This window comes from Hippocampus bargibanti, linkage group LG15 (genome assembly GCF_051943395.1).
Source record: "Hippocampus bargibanti isolate YZ-2025 linkage group LG15, ASM5194339v1, whole genome shotgun sequence".
NCBI classification, from domain to species: domain Eukaryota; kingdom Metazoa; phylum Chordata; class Actinopteri; order Syngnathiformes; family Syngnathidae; genus Hippocampus; species Hippocampus bargibanti.
In genome coordinates, this window is record NC_142748.1 from 3,190,285 (window position 1) to 3,210,907 (window position 20,623).

The 20,623-nt window shown below is 37.9% G+C and overlaps 3 protein-coding genes across 3 annotated transcripts; 2 read left to right on the plus strand and 1 right to left on the minus strand.

The window, feature by feature from the left end:
- Window positions 1–1,571: 1,571 nt before the first annotated feature.
- maff (MAF bZIP transcription factor F) lies at window positions 1,572–11,804 on the minus strand. Its single transcript, XM_089015144.1, has 3 exons — window positions 11,599–11,804; window positions 6,822–6,916; window positions 1,572–5,701 (listed from the first exon to the last, which is right to left on the minus strand). Exons 2-3 carry the CDS (start codon window positions 6,852–6,854, stop codon window positions 5,258–5,260), a joined length of 477 nt encoding a protein of 158 aa, XP_088871270.1. The 5' UTR covers window positions 6,855–6,916; window positions 11,599–11,804; the 3' UTR covers window positions 1,572–5,257.
- A 1,231-nt stretch (window positions 11,805–13,035) lies between these two features.
- On the plus strand, window positions 13,036–15,648 carry tomm22 (translocase of outer mitochondrial membrane 22 homolog (yeast)). The gene is made up of 4 exons (XM_089015145.1): window positions 13,036–13,345; window positions 13,756–13,874; window positions 13,983–14,100; window positions 15,009–15,648. Exons 1-4 carry the CDS (start codon window positions 13,256–13,258, stop codon window positions 15,084–15,086), a joined length of 405 nt encoding a protein of 134 aa, XP_088871271.1. The 5' UTR covers window positions 13,036–13,255; the 3' UTR covers window positions 15,087–15,648.
- Window positions 15,649–15,802: 154 nt separating this feature from the next.
- On the plus strand, window positions 15,803–20,596 carry dmc1 (DNA meiotic recombinase 1). The gene is made up of 13 exons (XM_089015143.1): window positions 15,803–16,507; window positions 16,855–16,899; window positions 16,980–17,126; window positions 17,209–17,291; window positions 17,397–17,449; window positions 17,545–17,586; window positions 17,676–17,748; window positions 17,848–17,939; window positions 18,973–19,046; window positions 19,143–19,257; window positions 19,650–19,710; window positions 19,800–19,916; window positions 20,008–20,596. The coding sequence occupies exons 1-13, from the start codon at window positions 16,451–16,453 to the stop codon at window positions 20,075–20,077; spliced, it is 1,029 nt and encodes a 342-aa protein (XP_088871269.1). The 5' UTR covers window positions 15,803–16,450; the 3' UTR covers window positions 20,078–20,596.
- The last annotated feature ends 27 nt before the right edge of the window (window positions 20,597–20,623 follow it).

Below are 20,623 nucleotides of genomic sequence, written 5' to 3' on the forward strand. Positions count from 1 at the left end.
ACGACTCATTTTACTACTCATACTACTACTCATGCTCATACTACTACTACTCATAATACTACTCATAATACTACTACTACTCATACTCATACTACTACTCATACTCATACTACTACTCATAATACTACTACTACTCATACTCATACTACTACTCATACTGCTACTCATACTCATACTGCTATTCATACTGCTACTCATACTACTATTTATACTACTACTCATACTACTACTACTAATAATAATAATAATAATAATGCATTTCATTTATAAGCGCATTTAAAAACTCTCAAGGTCACTTTACAGTCACAGGATATGTTTTTCTGTGGGTGAGCAGCGGCAGCCACACATGCTCTAAAACGTTTTTGCTTATGTCAGTTAGGAAACAAAAAAATGTGTCGGTTGTCCTTTAAGTGCTCTGTTTAATTATTCAATGTTAAGAATAGATTTGGTGGGGCGGGGGTGTATTATTCTTTTTATAATTGTATCTGATTTTATTTATGTCCATGTTTTGTGATTGTAAAGTGTCCTTGAGAGCTTTGAAAGGCGCCTATAAACATATTATTATTATTAAGTCATGCAATTTGGGTGTATATTATCCGTTACAATGAAGATAACAAAAGACCCGGATTGATCCCAAAATTACATCACACAGTTGTTCTCAATTTATCCAGAAATCCGGGTCATTTCAAAATCTTGACAAATGTTTTTCTTCCAGCTGGAGATACAAATGCATGGAGCAAATACAGTCATCTACTCTCTGACAATCGACCGTGTCAACAGGGCATCATAAACAAATAGAAACTGACAAAAATGTATGAACGCTGCAAATTTCAAAGGAATATCAGAGCATTGTCGTCAAATGGTGAGTGGTTTTACTTTATTTGAATGTTGCCGATGACCATTTTATATTTTGAGTTCAAATAGTGAGTCGTTTGACTTTATTTGAATGTTATTGTGCCGATGACCTTTTTCTATCTCAGTGGTGTACACTTCCGGGTTGAGTCTTACCCGCAGAATAAAAATGTTCTTCTGTGTCCTTGAGAATTTTGAAAGCCACTTATAAAAGTTATTATTATTGTTGTAATCAGAATCATCTTTACTGCCAATTATGTAGAATATACAAGGAGTTTGTCTCCTGTAGAACACACTGCACTAGTATCATCATAATTATTATTATTCTTATTTCGATTCTTATTACGATTATTATGATTATTATTATTGTTTATATCGTACAGTACCGTGAAAATGGAGGTATTTTGCACTACAAAGACTGGCCAGCAGAGGGCAGCAATTTACCATTTAATTCTCAGCCATTTTCGGGGGAGAACCGCGATTACCAAAGACTGTTGCTTTAAAATACATTTTCCAGATTGTAAAATATTTCGCCGTGCCTATAAATATACATTTTTTATTATTATTATGCTTATTATCCTTTAAACGTATGCCTTTCTTGCAGTGATGCGTCAAACCACAAATGTTACCGTACAGTGAAACGCTCCTTTCATTCCAAACGCTAGTTAAGCGTATTTCACTTATGTGCATTACACAGTTATTTCCATATAAAAGATGAGTCAGAGTCAGGAGACTTTTTAATGTTTTTTTTTTAGAAACTACGACCCAAGTCACACTGGCGCACATTATCCAAATGACTCACTGAATATTCCATGCAGGTGCAATACCTCATTTTTACACAAGGCGGAGCCATACAGAAATCAAAAATAGACTTTGACCCCCTCATCCCAAGTCTATTCAAAACCTGTTCTTTCACTTCTTTGTCAACAACCAGAAAAACACACCATTTTATGTACAATATGTACAACATTTATTATAATTAATAGATATAAAATAGATGATGTACTTCAATTTTCACAATAGAAAAAGTACAATAAATACAAAGACCATTTTTGTTTTGCAAGTTTCACAAAACGTCCAGCACAATTTGACAAGAGGTGAGACATTGGAAATACAGATAATAAATGCTTTTTTTTTCTCTCAATAACCACGCATATTCATAGAGCTAAATATAAACTTTGTATATCTGATTATTTTTCAACACTGGTCCTGTCCGTTGATAAAATTTGTAATAACTCATCTCTATGCAGGTTTTTCAAGTGAATACGTTTCACCTCTTCAGTTGCTCCCGTCTTTTCTTTCCCACTTTCATTTTTCCATCATCCATCCATCTCCCGATCTCTCACATCCTCATTTCTCTTTCTTCTCTCTTTCATCTGTCTTTCCACACGAATAACACACTTAAGTAAATCATTACACACACACAAAAAAAATCCCTCCAAGAATCCACTATGGCAATCCAGTACAAATATGGCAACAACAACAAAAAAAAAAACACACGTGCACAAATCATCACACAGCAACATGGCCAATGACTTTGAGCATATTTCTACATCGCTAATAATTCAACATTTCGTGAAGTAGGAATCGTTGTCACACAACACAAATAAACATGATGAAAACACCCCTCGCCCCCGCCCCGCCACTTCCAACTATGGAAGTACTGAAAACATACATAACGTCACAGCACTCAGTTAGCTTGTCTTGTGAAAATATCTACTTCTTTTAAATACAAATAAAATATAGAATATATCTCTGATAAATGTCACTCAACATTGGCGTAATCGACTGCACATACAAACTTTACAAAGAAGAACACGTAAAGAGGAATGTGGGGCGGCAGTGAGTCGCCGCGAGTTAAACAAAAAAGACCAACATTATGTTGGGGAGTCGAGCGGCCATCGTCCGCGGGCGAGTTACACTGCAAAACGCGTAGCAGAATCGTTACTGCATGGTAGGAACAGTCAAGCTAGTATGCTAGTTTAGCAATACAGAAAAAAAAGTGTCATGGACGGTCAGCGGTTTTGGTTTGATACCTCCCACACGCACTAAAGGCACTGTGTCGGTGTACAAACCCTGAACATCAGTCATCCTAAGGAGTTCCTCAAATCACCCCACTTTGACAGGATATATCCGTTTCCCACTAACCCTGTTTTGCCATTAAAGGCAGCGGTAACAGAAAATAAAATAACCTGGAATGCAGACGTTTGTAGAACCATAGTGGGAGCTCAACTGCAATATTTTGATGTTTATTTATTATTATTAATATTTTGGTCACATTGCCAAAAAGCTCCACCTCCTTTAGGTCGCTTAAAACAGCACCCGGTGACAGTCGGATTGTGCTTTAGCTGCCAACTAGTAAGCAAGGCTTGGATTCCGTTAGTTTCATCGGTGCACAGTACTATGGAAAAGTCTTGTTTTGACATTGCTAGGGTGATCTTGATTCAATTTTAATAAAAAAAAAAGGGATTAATGGGGGGAGGGGTGGTCGATTGGTTAGCACATCGGCGTAGCTTGGGTGCCATCTTGTGCATTTTCCGGGACGCTACATTGGAGTCCTGACGGCTCAAATTGATACGAAAGGACTCCTTTAATCGATCGCAAACATGTATGCTTTCCTCTTCAGAACTATTTGAATCGTATTCATAACTGCATGAGTAACAAGAAAGCATGTTCTCCAAATCTGAATCCATTGTTTTGATTCTAGAGCAAGGTAAGACGTCCTTACGTGACGTCACGAACAAGGGGGCGGGACCTTCTGAAAGTCGGCATCTCTGAGGTCAGTTTGAAGTAGTTTTGGAACACTTTAAGTCATTTTTATTGGTGTTTTGCATTTGACTAAAATTATCAGCCTGCGTGTTTTGGGTATTTTAGATGCTATAAAACGTTTTTCTTATGTCAGGAAACAAAAAAAATTGTGTCGGTTGTCCTTTAATTGCGTGATAATTTCTTGTCGATTCAAAAATGGTTCAAAGAATGAAGTTTAACATTGACAGCAGTTGAATTGTGAAAATCTGACTAAAAATATCAGCCTGCGTGTTTTGGGTATTTTAGATGCTATAAAACGTTTTTCTTATGTCAGTTAGGAAACAAAAAAAATTGTGTCGGTTGTCCTTTAATTGCGTGATAATTTCTTGTCGATTCAAAAATGGTTCAAAGAATGAAGTTTAACATTGACAGCAGTTGAATTGTGAAAATCTGAACGTTTTTGACACCATTCGCAATAGATGCCTCCCGATAGCAGCAAAGGACTGTTTTACGGAACTCCTCAACTCACTTCATGCCATATTTCCACCAAAACCAAATTGGATTTTTTTTCAAGTCAAAAAATGGATGACCTCTCCTCAATCGGGAAAAAAATAATACTCAAATATGGACACTCCCCATTTTACTACTTTCCTCTAATATTATACCGTGTCAAAAGTGTTTGGCAGGGGTCACTCCAACATGGTGCTAAAAAGCCCTTTCTAAAAATAGCTCATCAGTGATGGGGCTGTTGTGGATTTCTATGAATATGAAACAAATTATTGCTAGCAAATGTAAAAAAAAAAAAAAAAACAGTATTTTTTTTTTTTAGAAACTGAGTCGTTTCAGTTTGCGGCTAACGGGTAACACTGTAGGGTCACGCCTGCAGCTGCGCAGGTGTTAGTCCTTTTAATCAGTGGCAGTTAAAAGGACTTCCGTCACGACCATTCATGGCCGGGTCATTGTTTGTTTCACCCTGTCAGGTTTGTTTTGTCTTGTCATGTTTTATTCATTGTTTTGTTTGCTACTTTGGACCTTTTTGTTTGATATTTTGTTCCTGCTGACTTAATTTAATACAATTTGTCAAATACACCCTGCTTCTCCCTCCTGCCTGCTTTTTTGAGATCCACCACCTTGCAAATCGTGACAATCTTTTGTTTTAATTTGTTGAGGTGAAGCTTAAAAAAACAAATCGCACAAAAATCTTTTGTGCACAGAAAAAAAAAGGAAATATACATTTGGAATCAGCATCAAAAATATACTATTAGACAAAACAAAAGTCATTTCGGACAAAAATGTGCTCATTTGAGTATTTCAGAAATGCAGGACAAACCATTGCATGAGTACCCCCTAAAGGTCGTTGACCCCTTTTGTTGCGATTGGTTTAAGACTTTTGCACAGTACTGTACATCCTAACCACCCCCCCCCCCCCAAAAAAAAAAAAAAAAAAGTGAATGTTCGCCAATTACTCAGTAGCACGCGCTTCAACTGAGGAAGAAGCTCGGTTGGTCCTTGATGATATCACACCATAACTCCTGCATGTGGGCACAGCACTGATGTTTTTTTGTCTCATCCTATTAATATTGTTCCATTGTGTATGTTCGCGGACGTCTACGTACGTGTTTGTATGTCTCACATCCCATAAGTCAGCTTATAGAGCCTAAGGAGATCCGTGGTCCCTCTGGGGCGGAGGCTGCGCTGGACTCTTGACGATGGTGATAACAGATGCAGTGTTAAGGCGCGGCGCGGTCGCTAGCAGGTTCCCCCCGCCGGCTTCCAGGCCCCTGGCGAACCTCTGCAGTGCAGCCAAGCGAGCGCCGAGCCCCTCCAGCTCTTTCCTCATGCCGGCGTTCTCGGCCCCCAATCGGTCCACCTCCCTCTGAAGCTCCATTTTCTGTTGTTCCAGAGCTTCACGCTGGGACACCCGCTTGACCCGGCAGCTGGCGGCGTAGCCGCGGTTTTTCAAGGTGCGCCTGCGCTGTTTCAGCTTCTGGATCTCCTCGCGGGACATGCCTCGCAAGTGAAGGTTGAGCTCCCGCACTGAGAGCGACATGAGTTCGCTATCTGACAGGAAAGGCACGTTCTCGCCACATTCCTGCTTCACCTGGATGAGTGGAAGCATGGCGACAGAAAATGCAAGTGAGTTTTAAAAAAACACAACTGACAGTCGAAAAAAAGCTATTTTTTAAATATTCATTAATGTATATATATATGTATATGTGTGTCGGTGTGTGCGTGCATGTATATGTGTATGTATAGATGTGTATATGTGTATATATGCATGTACGTATATAGATATGTGTGTATATAGATATATATGTATGTATGTATGTATATAGATACAGTATATGTATATATATATATATATATATATATATATATATATATATATATATATATATATATATAACTTAACCTGTGATTGTAAAGTGACCTTGAGAGTTTTGAAAGGAGCTAATAAATTAAATGTATTATTATTTATGGATATAGATATATATGTATGTATATAAGAAAACCTTTATTCGTCCCACAATGGGGAGATTTGCAAGTATGTATGTATGTATACAGTAAAGTCTCGTTATATCGATATTCTCGGGAGTCGGAAAAACTATCGATATAACCGGACTATCGATATATCCAATCCTGCGGCATGTAAATTTTCTCCTTGCGTTCATAGAAATAGTATCGTAATAAGCAGTACTATAGATATAACCGATATCGATATAACGAGACTTTACTGTGTGTGTGTATATATATATATATATATATATATATATATATATATATATATATATATGCGTGCGTGCGTGCGTGCGTGCGTGCGTGTGTGTGTGTGTGTGTGTATTTAAAAGTGACCTTGTTTTGAAAAAGTTTTGAAAATGAATACATGTAAATGATACATGTGAATGACTACATTTAAATGATATTATTATTATTATATGTGTATACATATAAATATATGTGTATATACGTATATACATATCTGTACTTTTTTCCGAGCACATCAGGTTTTTGAGCTATTTTTATTTTTAAGCTTGACCTCAACAAATTAAAACAAAAGTCTCAATTTCTTAGAAAAGGTCACTTTTTTTTACATTTGCAAGCAAATTACCAATTATAATATTCCTAGAAAAATCATAACATTTTACAATGAATGTTTTTTTTACATTGTTTCAATAGATATGAATGAGCGTGTCCAACTGTTTCCTGCTTGTGCGTGTTACCTTCAGGGCTTTGCTGTTTCTCTCTGTCGTCATGATATCCCACTCTCCTCGGGTTTCCCCCCGCTCCCAAGAACCAGTCAGCACAGATTCAGACTCTCTGAGAAGAAACAAACACCATTCATAAAAAAAAAATGTGTGGGAATGTTTTTTTTGAGTACAGTGAGACCTCAACTTACAAACACCTTATCTTACAAACTTCAAATTTCAGAAAATTAAACCTTATAATAAGCACTATTTTCATAATACACACCCACCACGGCTGGAGGAGTGATCTTCGGCGGAAGCACACGACCGAACAGCACCAGAGGTTAAGTTATCAACAGTCCTTATGGAAGGTGACTCTCCTTCCATAAGCCATCAACGACCATCAAAAAGGTAAATAAAACTTTATTTTACAGCACAGTTTATTTCTTTAATTACAGTCCTCATGTCATGTGCCTCTCACAACAGCAATTCCCTTTGACCTTCGACCTCCAACGCCATTCCATCAAGCCATCAATGACCATCACAAATGCAAATGAAGTGACTTTATGATGCAATGCAGTGTATTTCTTTCATTACAATACAATAGCACATTTATTATACATAGAACAAGGTATGTTGTGTGTAGTTTTAAGGCTTATTTAGTTGAAAAGTATATTTTATGGAAACCCGGGAACAGATTATTACCATTTTAATGGTTTCCTATGGGAAATTGTTTTTTGAGATACACACTTTTCACCTTACACACACTGTCTGGGAACCAATTAAGTTCGTAAGTTGATGTCTCACTGTTGTCACATGCGAGTCAGGGCATCACAACGTTTTGGCTCATATCTCGCCTGACATTTCTGTCCGCTCACAAGATCGGCGGTCATGCAAGTCAGAGAAAAGGAGAAGTGGCCGCACAGCTCTCATTCCCCGCTTGAATAATTCCTTGGCTTGATATCTGTGTGTGTATGTGTGAGTGTGCACACACGCATGAAAGTGACAAGCCCCTTTGTTGGCTTGGGTGGCAAAGGGGGAAGTTACTAAGGCTTTTTGGCCTTTCGCTTGCTCAAAAGCAGGTGTCCTAAGCAACACTTCCTCCTGTCAACGCGCTGCCAACTGCCCAAAAGCATTCGCACTGCAGCTACAGAAATATGTCATATAGTTGTGGTACATTTTAATTAGAAATAAGCATGAAAATGTTATTTTATTGCATTTGGAATCACAATTATATTGTGCCCATTACGTAACACAATATAACACCATGTACAATTGGTGTAATGGTGGAACGCTACAGAGACAGACACATACATTAAAAAATAGACTGTTGGGAATATTGATTTTTTTTTGCTGACTGATCTTTATTCCTTTCAGTGTTTACGGAGCATCACGGTGGCATGAGGATTTGCAACATCCGCATCAGCGTTCTGACATCCAGGATTCACGCAAGTTTTTTTTTTCCCTGGAGACTCTCAAAGAGTGAATATGATGATTAATTGCTGTTTTTTCAATATATTTTACAATGATAATAATAATAATCCATTTCATTTATAAGCACCTTTCAAAACTCACAAGAATCTGGCTAGCTATCTATTAGCTATGTACCAGCTAGCTTTCTATCTATTTGAATTACTTCCGTGTTGAGAGAATGCTGGCGCGTGTGGCTGCCGCTGCTCACCCACAGAAAAACATCTAAGCCTCTTTACTGTCTACCCTGCCCCTACAGTAGAGTCAGCTGTATTTTTACAATGCAAAACAACACAGACTAGCTAACAACACAAACACCAATAAGGCGCTTTAGGCAACATATATTGGTGCAGCAACACGTGTAGACAGACATGTATCAAAAAATTATCCTGGATTATATTCTTTATCCTTTGTAAAAAAAAAAACATAATAAATGCAGCTTCCAGAGTCAATGAGTGAATGAATAATAATAATAATAATAATAATAATAATAATAATAATAGTAATACATTTCATTTATAAGCGCCTTTCAAAACTCAAAAGGTCACTTGACAGTCACAGGATACCTTTTTCTGTGGGTCAGCAGTGGCAGCCACACGCGCCAGTGTTTACTTAACCCGGAATAACTCAAATAGTTAGCTAGCCAGCTAATACATAGTTAACAGATAAGTAGATAGCCAGCTAGCCAATAGTTAGCTAGCTAGATAGCCACCAGATAGCTGGCTAGATAACCAGCTAGCTAGCCAGACAGCTAATATTTCTCCACTGTGAGACTAATAAAGGCAAATCCAATCCAATCCAATCCAATATATACCTAATGAAACTGCTATTATGCCTGTACCGTGCCGCCATTTTGTGGCAAATGGCAGTGATGATAGGAGCATGAAATCATGATGCAAAAAAAGTATTTATCGTACCATTATAAGCAAGTACAATACGATTGAGTGTTCTTGTTTTATTTTTAAGGGAAAAAAGGTTATCAGAGAACAAAATTAAACACAATGCACCACTGTAAGAAGTGGTAAATTAACCATTAAACCATAGAGTTTAATGGTTTAAGACATATTAAACGAAATGAGAATGAGTAGTCTTATTCACAAATGAGTACAGTCTTATTCACAAGATATCACGCCACAAATATGTCCGAATGATGATGAAGCGCCAAATGGGAACTTTGTAGTTTTAACCAAAACAGAATTAGCCAAAATCAAACTAAGTATGGGCATTTGGATAACATGGAACTCATGCTTACATTAACAGAAGTGTTTGTTTAACCGTATGGCGTCTTTGAGAAGCTCTATTTAGAAACGTTATCATCTTATCTAACATTAAGCCCGCACACAGGCGGTGTGTGACTTCCTACATTCCTCTTAAGGTCAGTTGTTTCGGCCTGCGGGTTATATCGGGTCACTGCCGCGCTGACTTTAACGGGAGGTTTTATACAGAGTGATAAAAAAGCACGCAAGTACATTGTGGTAAAATAATCTGTGGGATGGAGACAATGACTTTCATTGTTTAAGGCAATGATTTATTTATTTTTCGCTCTTTATCGGAGAAGGAAGTATGCTTCGTGTGAGAAAAATTGTCAGCGTGCACTTCCTTGTTAATGTTGACCTTGCGTTATTTCACCTCTGTAAGCACTTTGATCCCCTTTAAGCACATGAGGTGTCTCAATTAGGTTTATTCAAAACGGTTTGTTGGGAAAAAAAAGTCCTGGGATTGTAAGGAGAAAAGGCTTGTTGTGTGTATTCATTGTAGTCAACAATGTTCAACGTTTTTAATCATTTTAAATCTGCCTTCCTGGCAATTCCAATTGGTTCTGTTGAACATCAAATACAAAGAAAGGCTACCTCTCAAGAAAAGGCCACACAACCTAATATGGTGTGTAGACTTTGTAAAACTACACGGTTAAATATGGGAGACATCTAAATCGACATAATTCATGCAGTACAAAATACATTTATGGAGACAAGGGCAATGTTTGTGTTGGTGTATTCTTTGCTATTCGTTTGGTTTTGTAATGAATCACATTGTGATAAGGGCTGTATGGACTCCTTGTACTGTACTTCCTCCAGCAAGTATGATAATGATTGAATTGGATTAGCCTTTATTTGTCTCACAATGCATACATTTATATTTCACAGCAGCAAAGTGATGACAGTAAGAGGAAAGGACATGAAAAGGCAGAAAAATAAAATACAGGAGATCCTGGAAAGGCAGCCATTCTCGCGGCGCCATCTTGAAGTCAATAGAAAAAAAAAGAATACTGACAATACAAAGACATTAATTCAATCTTAAGCACTTTCGACATCCTCTTTGTTGTATAAAGCAGTTCTAGATGAAAAAAGAGGATCAAAGCATCCTTTTCACTTATGGATTTAATTATTTCATTCACTTTCATGTTCTTTGTTTATTTCAAAATGAAAAAGCTCGGTGCTCAATTAGTGTTTCCCCGAAGTCACTTGCTGCTGTTCGGTGTCATTTCAAACCACATTCCAAGTACATTAGCGAACTATGAGACACTCAATTCAGTTTAAGTCCACTTCCCTCAACTGGGAACGAGCTCAGAGCACGTGAAGGCTTTCCAATATGAGGAACGTCTACTGTTTATAAGATGAAACCGACAACGCTCTGTAATTTTGCATACAGTTTGTGGAATTTCCCGAAAAGCGTGGGGCGTGAAGTAGCCACAACCGCATTGGCGTCCCGACAGCCGGTGGGACTGTAAACTGTCGTTTCGTAAAGTCATGGTGATTCAGCAATACACAAATCGCCCTGCTAAAAGCTAAACCGGTCGCGACCAGTCAACAATCCCAGTAAAACCTAGCCGTTGCTATATTTATCACAAGAGTACGGGATATCCGCGTATAGTCTCGTCTGAAAATACCACCTAAGAACGACTGTTTTGTTTAACATGTAAGTTTACCGAACACGAGAGCAACAAGCGAACGCAACGTCGCCATGCAACAGCAACAATATTTTAATGCGCTATAAATGCCTCGTAAGTATGTAAACGACAACATAGAAAACATTTTCATTGCCACTTCCTTTCTATGGCAGACTAACTGGCCAGTTTGGGGTAGTAAACAGCCATATGGGCTATATTCGACATCCATTTTAGCATGACTGTAAAACTGTGCTGTTATTACATATGTTTCGGCGAGTAATTACACCCATTACGAAATCTAATTCGTTCCGCAAATAGCGCGATATACGATTATTTGTGATGGAGAATAAACACCATCCACGCTGTTTTGAACGTGCTAGTAATTCGAGCTATTAGCATCTTTAGCATCAGTGGTGTCGGCTCGGAAAGATTAAAGTAAACAGCTGCCCCACTCACTTGTTCTTGGGTTATGTAGCGATTTTCCGATGATTATGTTTCCTCCCGGGCTAAATTCCTGTTGTGATCGACTCGCAATAAAACTATTCTATGTCTGCGTAGTACTAAAATGTGACAATTTCGCCACTGCCTCTAAGCGACAAAATGTCAGTCCGCCTTTTCCCGGAATGACTTCGCTGCTCTCTGAGGTGGGATTCTTTCATTCATAAAAAAAAAACAAGTGACAATGACGTCAGGGTCAAAGAATGAGGGCGGAGTTACACCCGCCCCCGCCGCGTACTCTGCGAGGATGTAAACAAGGAATCCCTGCATCCCTCCCAAAAAACAGGAATAAAAACACGGGCTATTTACGTGAACGATGAAAAGTCAAACATGTTTTCGACATCATACAAGTGTGAGAGTTTAAGTAAATGTTGCATAACTTCGTTAAGTTAATATTTTACAGCTTGTTATCGTTATTTTGTTCATGTGAAAGAGTCGTGCCACGCTTTGTGAACTTTTGTAATTTCTCAAACGAACAGAGATAACCCATCTTAGATGTTTAACTACACTACAACGTTAAAATAATCACTTTATTGTTTATTTTTAGAAACCTGTTTGAAATAACAACAAACACGTTAATTAAGTACACATCCATAGTACAACATATTTTTACTGACACTTTCATCATGTTTGTTTTACATTTGTTTTAAAAACTTGAACAAATATATTTTAATCAAGCAATTTTAAGGAAAATGGCTACATGAAGGCAAGAAGTATTCAGAGACATGAATGAAAACGTAAATGCTCAGTGTGTTATGTCATACAGTTAAATATCTAAGATTAGATTATATTATATTCGATTAGATAAACCTTTATTTGTCTCACAGTGGAGAAATTTACATTTCACAAGAGCAAAAAAAAAAAAAAAAAAAAAAAATACAGGAATGGCTGTACCAAAAAAAAATAATTTGACACAACAAGCAGTCATTTAATCTTAAGCACTTTCTGCACCCTCTTTGTTGTATGAAGCAGTTCGAGATGAAAGAGGAGAGGATCAATCAAAGCATACTTTTCACCGGTGGATCAGAGATGTCATGGTGGAATGTGCAGACACGAAGATGTAGCATTCTTAATGAATGTCGTAGCCAAAAATGCAGGGGAAAAACAATCCACATCCGGTCCAAACGACGCTCAACAACACAAAGTGACGAAAATGTGTTCCTATTCAGTACAATGTTACGTATTTATATATTGTACCCTGATCAACGTGTTGTTTACACTTATGTAGCGCCAAATACTTGAACGTGTTTTGGTTCCATGCTCAGCCGAGGTTCCATAAGGGAACTGGTTTAGTGAAAACATGTTATTTTTGGTCAGTTCAAAACATTTAGTGGTTGCATTTAGTCTTCCACACGCTAGAGGGCGGTGCTTTATTTTGGGCAACGTACCAAATGACCTTGCAGTGACGTCACAAACTACCTTCCACACGCGCATGCGATCCGCCCATGACCTCAGAGTCACACTAATGCACGTTTGCTAGCATTGATTGTAGCATTAGCAGTTAAAATTTTCGTCATTTAACAATCGACATCGCTGTGTTGTTTGTCGAGCTTGGTTACACTGCCTGCCGTTGAACCGACGAGACGTTTTTGTAGCGTGACAGAAGAGAGAACACATGTCCGGAATCGAAGAGCTTTCCCCCACTGCGGGCCCGGTGGCTACCCGGCCACCTGAGGGCGAAATCGACGACGATGACGACGATGATGTGAGTTCCCAATCGGTCTATAGTACATATTTAACTTATCTATGAAGCATAAAGTTGTATCAAATTGTTTAGAGTTTCTAGCTAAAGCAGTAGCAACTATGCAGCCAAGCTAAGTAGCTAGCTCACTGCTATAAATGAATAATACTGTCGATAAGTCAGCGTTATATCCCTTTATTCACCCAAGCCATAAACGGCGTTTTTAAATAACCCCAAAAAGTATTTTTCATTTTAGTATTTTTCAACATCCCATTATCTGCCAGGTGCACAATAAAATGAATTAAAAAACGAAAACAGGGCACAAGCGAAGTTCAATTAACACGTGATTTATGATAGTTTGTTACTCATCAAATAAAATGGAAATGCGATTTTGGTGAGGTCATATGTGACTGTTTGGTGTGTTTTTCATTCAGCTTGATGAGACCCTAGGCGAGAGGTTGTGGGGCCTGACAGAGATGTTTCCTGACACAGTCCGTACAGCTGCGGAGTTCTCAGCACAGTGTTCGGTCTCACTGGCCAAGAAGTTTTACAGGTATATTTGCTTCCATTTTATTGACATTAAGATCACCGGCGGACATCTTAGCCATTTCATATTCAAATACCAACTGTTCTGATGCTATTCCATCTTGCTTTATTCTAGTTTTTCTCGCTCGGTCCTTTGGGTCGGAACGACTTCCTTCATGATACTGGTGTTACCTGTGGTGTTCGAGACAGAGAGGTTACAGCTGGAGCAGCAGCAGTTACAGCAGCAGAGACAGGTGATTTGCACATCTTTAACAATTATGACATAGTTTTAATCGCATTCACAGACTGTGATTTTGGTTTCTGGGCCTTCAGTAGACACTTGTATATAAGCCGCCTCTCAATAACACATTCAATGGCAAGTTATGATTAATCCCTAAAAAAAACTATGGAAAAACACAACATAAAAGCATTCGAACCTGATATCTAGAGCAGTTCAGACTATTATGAGCAGAGAGCAGGCAAGAGTAGTGAGACATTATGAAAACGGTTTTTAATAATAATCATCATCATAATAATAATACATTTTACGTTTCATTTTCTAAATTCTAAAGGGCATTTTACAGTCACAGATCTAATTTTTACTTGCCTTGATGCAGATACTTATCTGAGTCATATAATCTGCCTATTTCTAAAAATGTGTCAAGACTAACCGCATAACTTTTTTTGGGGGAGACTAGTTGTTATGTAGACTAGTTGCAAAATATGGTGTCAAACCTGCTAAATTGGTAAAACCGAGCAACCATTTGCTTAATACAGCCTCTGGTTGTCAGGGGTAATGAAATTGGTACTAAATTGGGAATTTGTGCTTCTCTCTCAATCTAAAATGCACACTGGAATGAAAAAAAAACTATCTGATGGCAGCAATCAAATATTGCACACTAATTCTGTATGCAACATTCTTTTTTTTTTGTAATAGTTTCCAATTTTAGTCTTATTTGAAGCTAAAACCTACCTCATTCAGAATATGTATGTGAAGCAAGATGCATCAGACAAAGAAGTGCAGAAATTTGAGCCATAAACTGTGCTGCAGTACCCAATTCCTTTTAGCCTAAACCCCAGAAGACCTCATATCTCTACATTTGAGCACAATGTCTCATAGAAGTGGACGATACATGATTAACATCACATTTTTTCTCCTTAGATCTTGTTAGGGCCCAACACCGGAATGTCTGGTGGGATGCCAGGCATGTTGCCATCAGCCCCGCCAGGAAAGATCTGAGGAGCATTCCCACTTCAAACCTGGGGTGTGTGCTGTCACGATAATGCTGTGCTTGTGGCCGCAAAGGGGAGACAGAGAGGCCGTGCAGAAATGCAAAGAACTGCTGCAACAAAGAAATGACAAAAAAAAAGATTTTAGTTTCACACAGGTCATGCAACCTTTAGGCCACTCCATCGCTCTTAGCTCGTCGGATCCCATGCAAATATGGCCTCTTTTCACATGTTTTTCACTCTGTCTCTCCTTCCTCCAACAGCATGCAGAGACTGATTTTTCAGGAGCAGTGCTTCCATCTTTTTTTAATATATGTATACATGCATTTAGCATCCCGACTTAAGTGTTGTCAGGGAAATCAGCTAAACGGGCTACATGGAAGAAAGAGGCAGTTAAAGATTACACACACTAAGTCAGCTTTTTGTGTTCTGAAATGCTTTTGTGATCTGAATCATTCCTCCACATGTAAGAACAGGATATGTTGTAAGTTCACTGGCTGGTCTGAATCGTGCAGTAAGTGACATTACGTTTAATATTTGTTGAAAGGAAATAAATATGTCTTGGAAGCTTCTGGGAGCTGAATGAGGCTATGTTGGGTGTTGCCTTCCCGTCCCAGTTTGACATCATACTCTGCTTCTGATTGTTCTTCGGAAAAGTTTATGAAACGACAACATATTAGTGTTTTGGTGTTTTAAATTAAGTGTTTTCAATGTGTGGCAAAAAATATTTCGGTGCTACCCCTTTATATGAGTCCTCTAATTCTCTAGCGAAGATAAGGACAATGTTAACTGGCTTTACTATTAAAGTTCAAGCTTGTAGCACCACAATTCAAAACTCTTTGAGACCCTAACTGCTATTCACTATTGTTTTTAATGCTTGGAAGACCATATCGTAATTCCAATCGATTCGATAGTTACTACAAATTCATTGTCATAAAGTCCCAATCGACTCCTATACGTGAACTCACCATTCATTGTGTTCGATGGCTCGGCTGGTTATGAAAAAGGTGAAATTCCCATTTCCCCTGAATCTTTCATAGGCGAAGTCCCATTCCCGCCACTCATTAGATCGACACTAAGGTGGACCAATGGGCGTGTTGCTTCTTAATGTATTACCTTTATGCTACATTGGGCCAATGCGTGTGTTGCTTCTTAATTTATTACCGTCATACTAAACTACTGGGGAAACGTAATTTGTATGTTTACGCAAGTACTGGAATGTATTACCTTGTCAGATTTATTTCGTTGTTAGGCTTCGAAACACAAGACTAACAAAGACGTAAGACGACCTTCGGCTAAAGCTAATTTAGCTACGACATAAAAAACGAAACGTCAGAAAATTCTCAAAAGCTTGTGAACACACGGCATTAAGGAATGAAAGTCTCAGAAGATCAAGTTGTTGAAGACGATGCTTCATTTGCGGATGAGGAGGTGAAACAGATTTTAAGTGAAAACATTTTTATTTAATCACATTCCAAAATAACATGGTAGGCTAATTGAACACTTCAAATCCATTTGTGTGAATGTGAGTACGAATGGTTGTGCCCTATTGGCTGGCAATCGGTTCAGGGTGTCCCCAGGTTACTGCCCAAAGACAGCTGGTATATGCTTCAGCAAACCATAGTGAGGATAAAGCTGTATGGAAAATGAATGAATGATTTAACAGGCAATGGCAAAACCGTATCTCCACGAGCCATTACAGTATTATCCAATGGAGATTTTTCTCACAGAACACTGCACTTTCATGCCGATTTGGACTTTGTTTCCCTCCCAAACAGGATTCATTTTTCCAAGATATTGACCTTCTACAAAAACATGGGATTGTAAGAAACGTCAAATAAAAGTCAACATTTATCACCAAGCCAATATTTAAATATGAAATCTTTCCTATTTGTCATGACAGAATATGGCAGATCTCAAAAAGCTGAAGGCAGTTGGTATCTGCACTGTTAAAGGAATCCAGATGACAACTCGCAAGGCATTGTGCAACATTAAGGGTTTGTCTGAAGCTAAAGTGGAAAAAATCAAGGAAGCCACTGGAAAAATTCTGGTAAAACTCTTAAATGTTTCAGACTATGGGTATGAGCTAAATTGAGCAGTTACAACTTTATAGATCATCCTTGTGCTCATAGAATATTGGTTTCCAGACTGCTTTTGAGTATAGCGCCAAACGGAAGCAAGTTTTCCACATCACAACCGGGAGTCAGGAGTTGGAGTTAAGACATGATTTTGTATTGTATAGAGTTGTAATTTTATCACGTTAATATTTTTGGTTTTTGAGAACGCCAACTGATATTTTACTGCGGGTTTGTCGAGACAGTAAACTGTTAGGTGGAGGAATGGAGAGCATGTCTATCACAGAAGCCTTTGGAGGTAGGCTATTGTTTTTTATAATAGGCTCCTTTTATACGGTATTTTTTTTCCTTCGATCCACTGTGTATCTTGGTTAAAACATGATGTCATTGTAGAGTTCCGTACAGGAAAAACACAGCTTTCCCACACACTTTGCGGTACGTATGATGTTATGTTAAAATAACAAAATAAAAAACACAAATCATAAATAAATCATTTATTCTCCGCTTTGGTGTTTTTGTCGCAGTTACCGCTCAGCTGCCAGGAGAAGATGGCTACTCAGGCGGGAAGGTCATCTTTATTGACACAGAAAACACTTTGTATCCTCACACTGATGACTATTTTTGTTCGTTTTTATTTGTTTATTGCTTGTCTCATTTAAAAAAAAATAATTTGCCCTTAATGACTCACCATTACAGTCGTCCAGATAGACTGAGAGACATTGCTGAACGGTTTAATTTGGACCACGATGCCGTCCTTGATAATGTTTTATATGCTCGAGCCTATACGAGTAAGAATATACATCAAAATATACATTTTCTGTTAAATTGGTATTTGAACTAATTACTCTGATTGCATTTTTGAAAAAATTACAAAAAATAGAAAATATTACAACCACAAACAGACGCTCCCCTACTTACGAACATTCAAGTTACGAACGGTACATATGAACATTTTTTCTCTCTAACATACAGTAAAGTCTCGTTATATCGATATCGGATATATCGATAGTCCCGGTTATATCGATACCATTTCTATGCACGCACGGAGAAAATTACATGCAAACAGGGTCGGATATATCGATAGTCCCGGTTATATCGATATTTTTTCGGACTCCCTTGGATATCGATATAACGAGACTTTACTGTATGTAGTATTCTTTCCAGTTGTACGTGCACATATCTTTATAGATCATATATTTTATAATTTTTTTCAATCGAAACCAATACAGTTTACTTATATAAATCATCACACTTGGATGTGTACAATATAGACAATCCATAGTTCCTTCCCAGTTTGTTGACACCATTTTGAGCTAGTTATCTATTAGCTAGCTAGCTAACTTTCTATCTATTTGAGTTATTCCGGGTTGAGTAAATGCTGGCGCGTGTGGCTGCCGCTACTCACCCACTGAAAAACTGATCCTGTGACTGTAAAGTGACCTTGAGAGTTTTGAAAGGCGCTTATAAATACAATGTATTATTCTTATTATATAAACCTTAAACGTACATTCAATTTACGAACAAATTCAACTTATGAACACATTCACCTTATGAACAAATCAGTCGCAATTAGGGAGCATCTATACTCGCATTCACACCAAGAGACAATTAATAGTTTTGGAGCTCCAGATAGTAGGCTACTTTTGTGGTCTTCAACTTTGGGGGCTCTGCTGCACAGGGTGCACTTGTAAACGAAAACAACAACTTTAAAGAACGCTCACATTGGGGAAGCTCTCCCCATGAAGCCGCATTCTGATAGTATTCACTGATTTTGATGCCTTTATCTCATAACACGAGTCATTTTTTATGCTCTTCCTTCAGGTGAACATCAGATGGAGCTGTTGGACTTTGTCGCAGGGAAATTTCATGAGGAAGGAGGAGTCTTCAAGCTTTTGGTATGGACCAACTTTATGAATGAGTGCCAGACTTTCCATTTTAAATACCGTGATTCATCCAATTGAGTTTTTTTTTCTCATAAATGTGCTCTTTAGATTATTGACTCCATCATGGCTCTGTTCAGAGTCGACTTCTCAGGCCGAGGGGAATTGGCAGAGAGGCAGCAGAAATTGGCCCAGATGCTTTCCAAGTTGCAAAAAATCTCTGAAGGTCTTTGTTTCTATAGTCGGAGTGTTCGTGCTATTGATGAGTTTAGATTTTAATCTGCATATTTTAGTCTGATTTTTGGGTTTGTATTTACAAGAACATTTCAACTACATTTGAGATTGTTGATTAGTTAATAGGAAGAAAGATGGAGGAATTATATATAAATTAACAAGTTAAAATACTTAAAAAATCGCTATACAAGAACTTTACTCTGCTTACAATGGTTTTCAATGGTGTGTACTTCATTTAAAGCACTGAAATTACAGATGCTTCCCATACAGAATATTCAAATCAGAATTGGAAAAGAAAAACAATAGGGAATCGTGTCTAAAGGATAAAAAAATAATGTGGACATTTTCTGCATTATTTATGTATGTATTTATTTTTACTTACAGAGTACAACGTTGCAGTGTTTGTGACCAACCAAATGACCGCTGATCCCGGCGCTGGGATGACGTAAGAGATGAAATGTTTGCACGTTCACATTTGGTTGAACATTGTGATGGGCTATGACGAAACAATTTTTGCTTTAATTTCCATTTTAGATTCCAAGCTGATCCAAAGAAGCCGATCGGCGGGCACATCCTGGCCCACGCTTCCACCACAAGGTTGAGTTTGAGGAAAGGTCGCGCTGAGATGAGAATTGCCAAAATATTTGACAGGTACGACAAGCGTCACTTTCATAACAAAATCACAGATTGAAACTATGTATGCATAATTTACATTTGCAAATGTTTTTATCTGCTTTGCCAGCCCAGATATGCCTGAGAATGAGGCCACTTTTGCCATCACAGCTGGAGGAGTCGCAGATGCAAAAGAGTGACAGATCGTAACAGATAATTGTTTCATTGTTTACACTTTAGCTGTTCCAAAATAGATTTTTTTATGACTATTTCATAATTTCGTTCCTCGTTCCAGTGCATTTATTCCATTGGTCAAATTGTGCATTATTTGACAATAAAACTGAAATAGTCTAAAATGTATTATTATTATTATTGAAAATATCACGTACAGTGCCATTCCCATTTTTTTTTCATGCTTGGGTGTCGATAAAGCAGTGGCCATGGCTTCTGTCAATGTTTTTTTTTTTCTTTTCCACAAGGGTGCAGTATTTGCCTTTTTTCTACATTAGCGCTTTGTTCCAGCTTCAGCTGTTGTTAAAGCGCTATATAAACCAATGTATCGCATTGTATTTTGGACAGCTGCCCTCATTTCACGTTCATATAACTCCAGATCCATATAATTTATGAAATAACTTTTTTATGATGAAGGAAGCGAGTCTATGGTTTATAACACTAATGAATGTTTATGTAGTCCTAAAACTCAATATTCTGTGGATACTGGAATTCAAGTGAAAATGACAAAAACT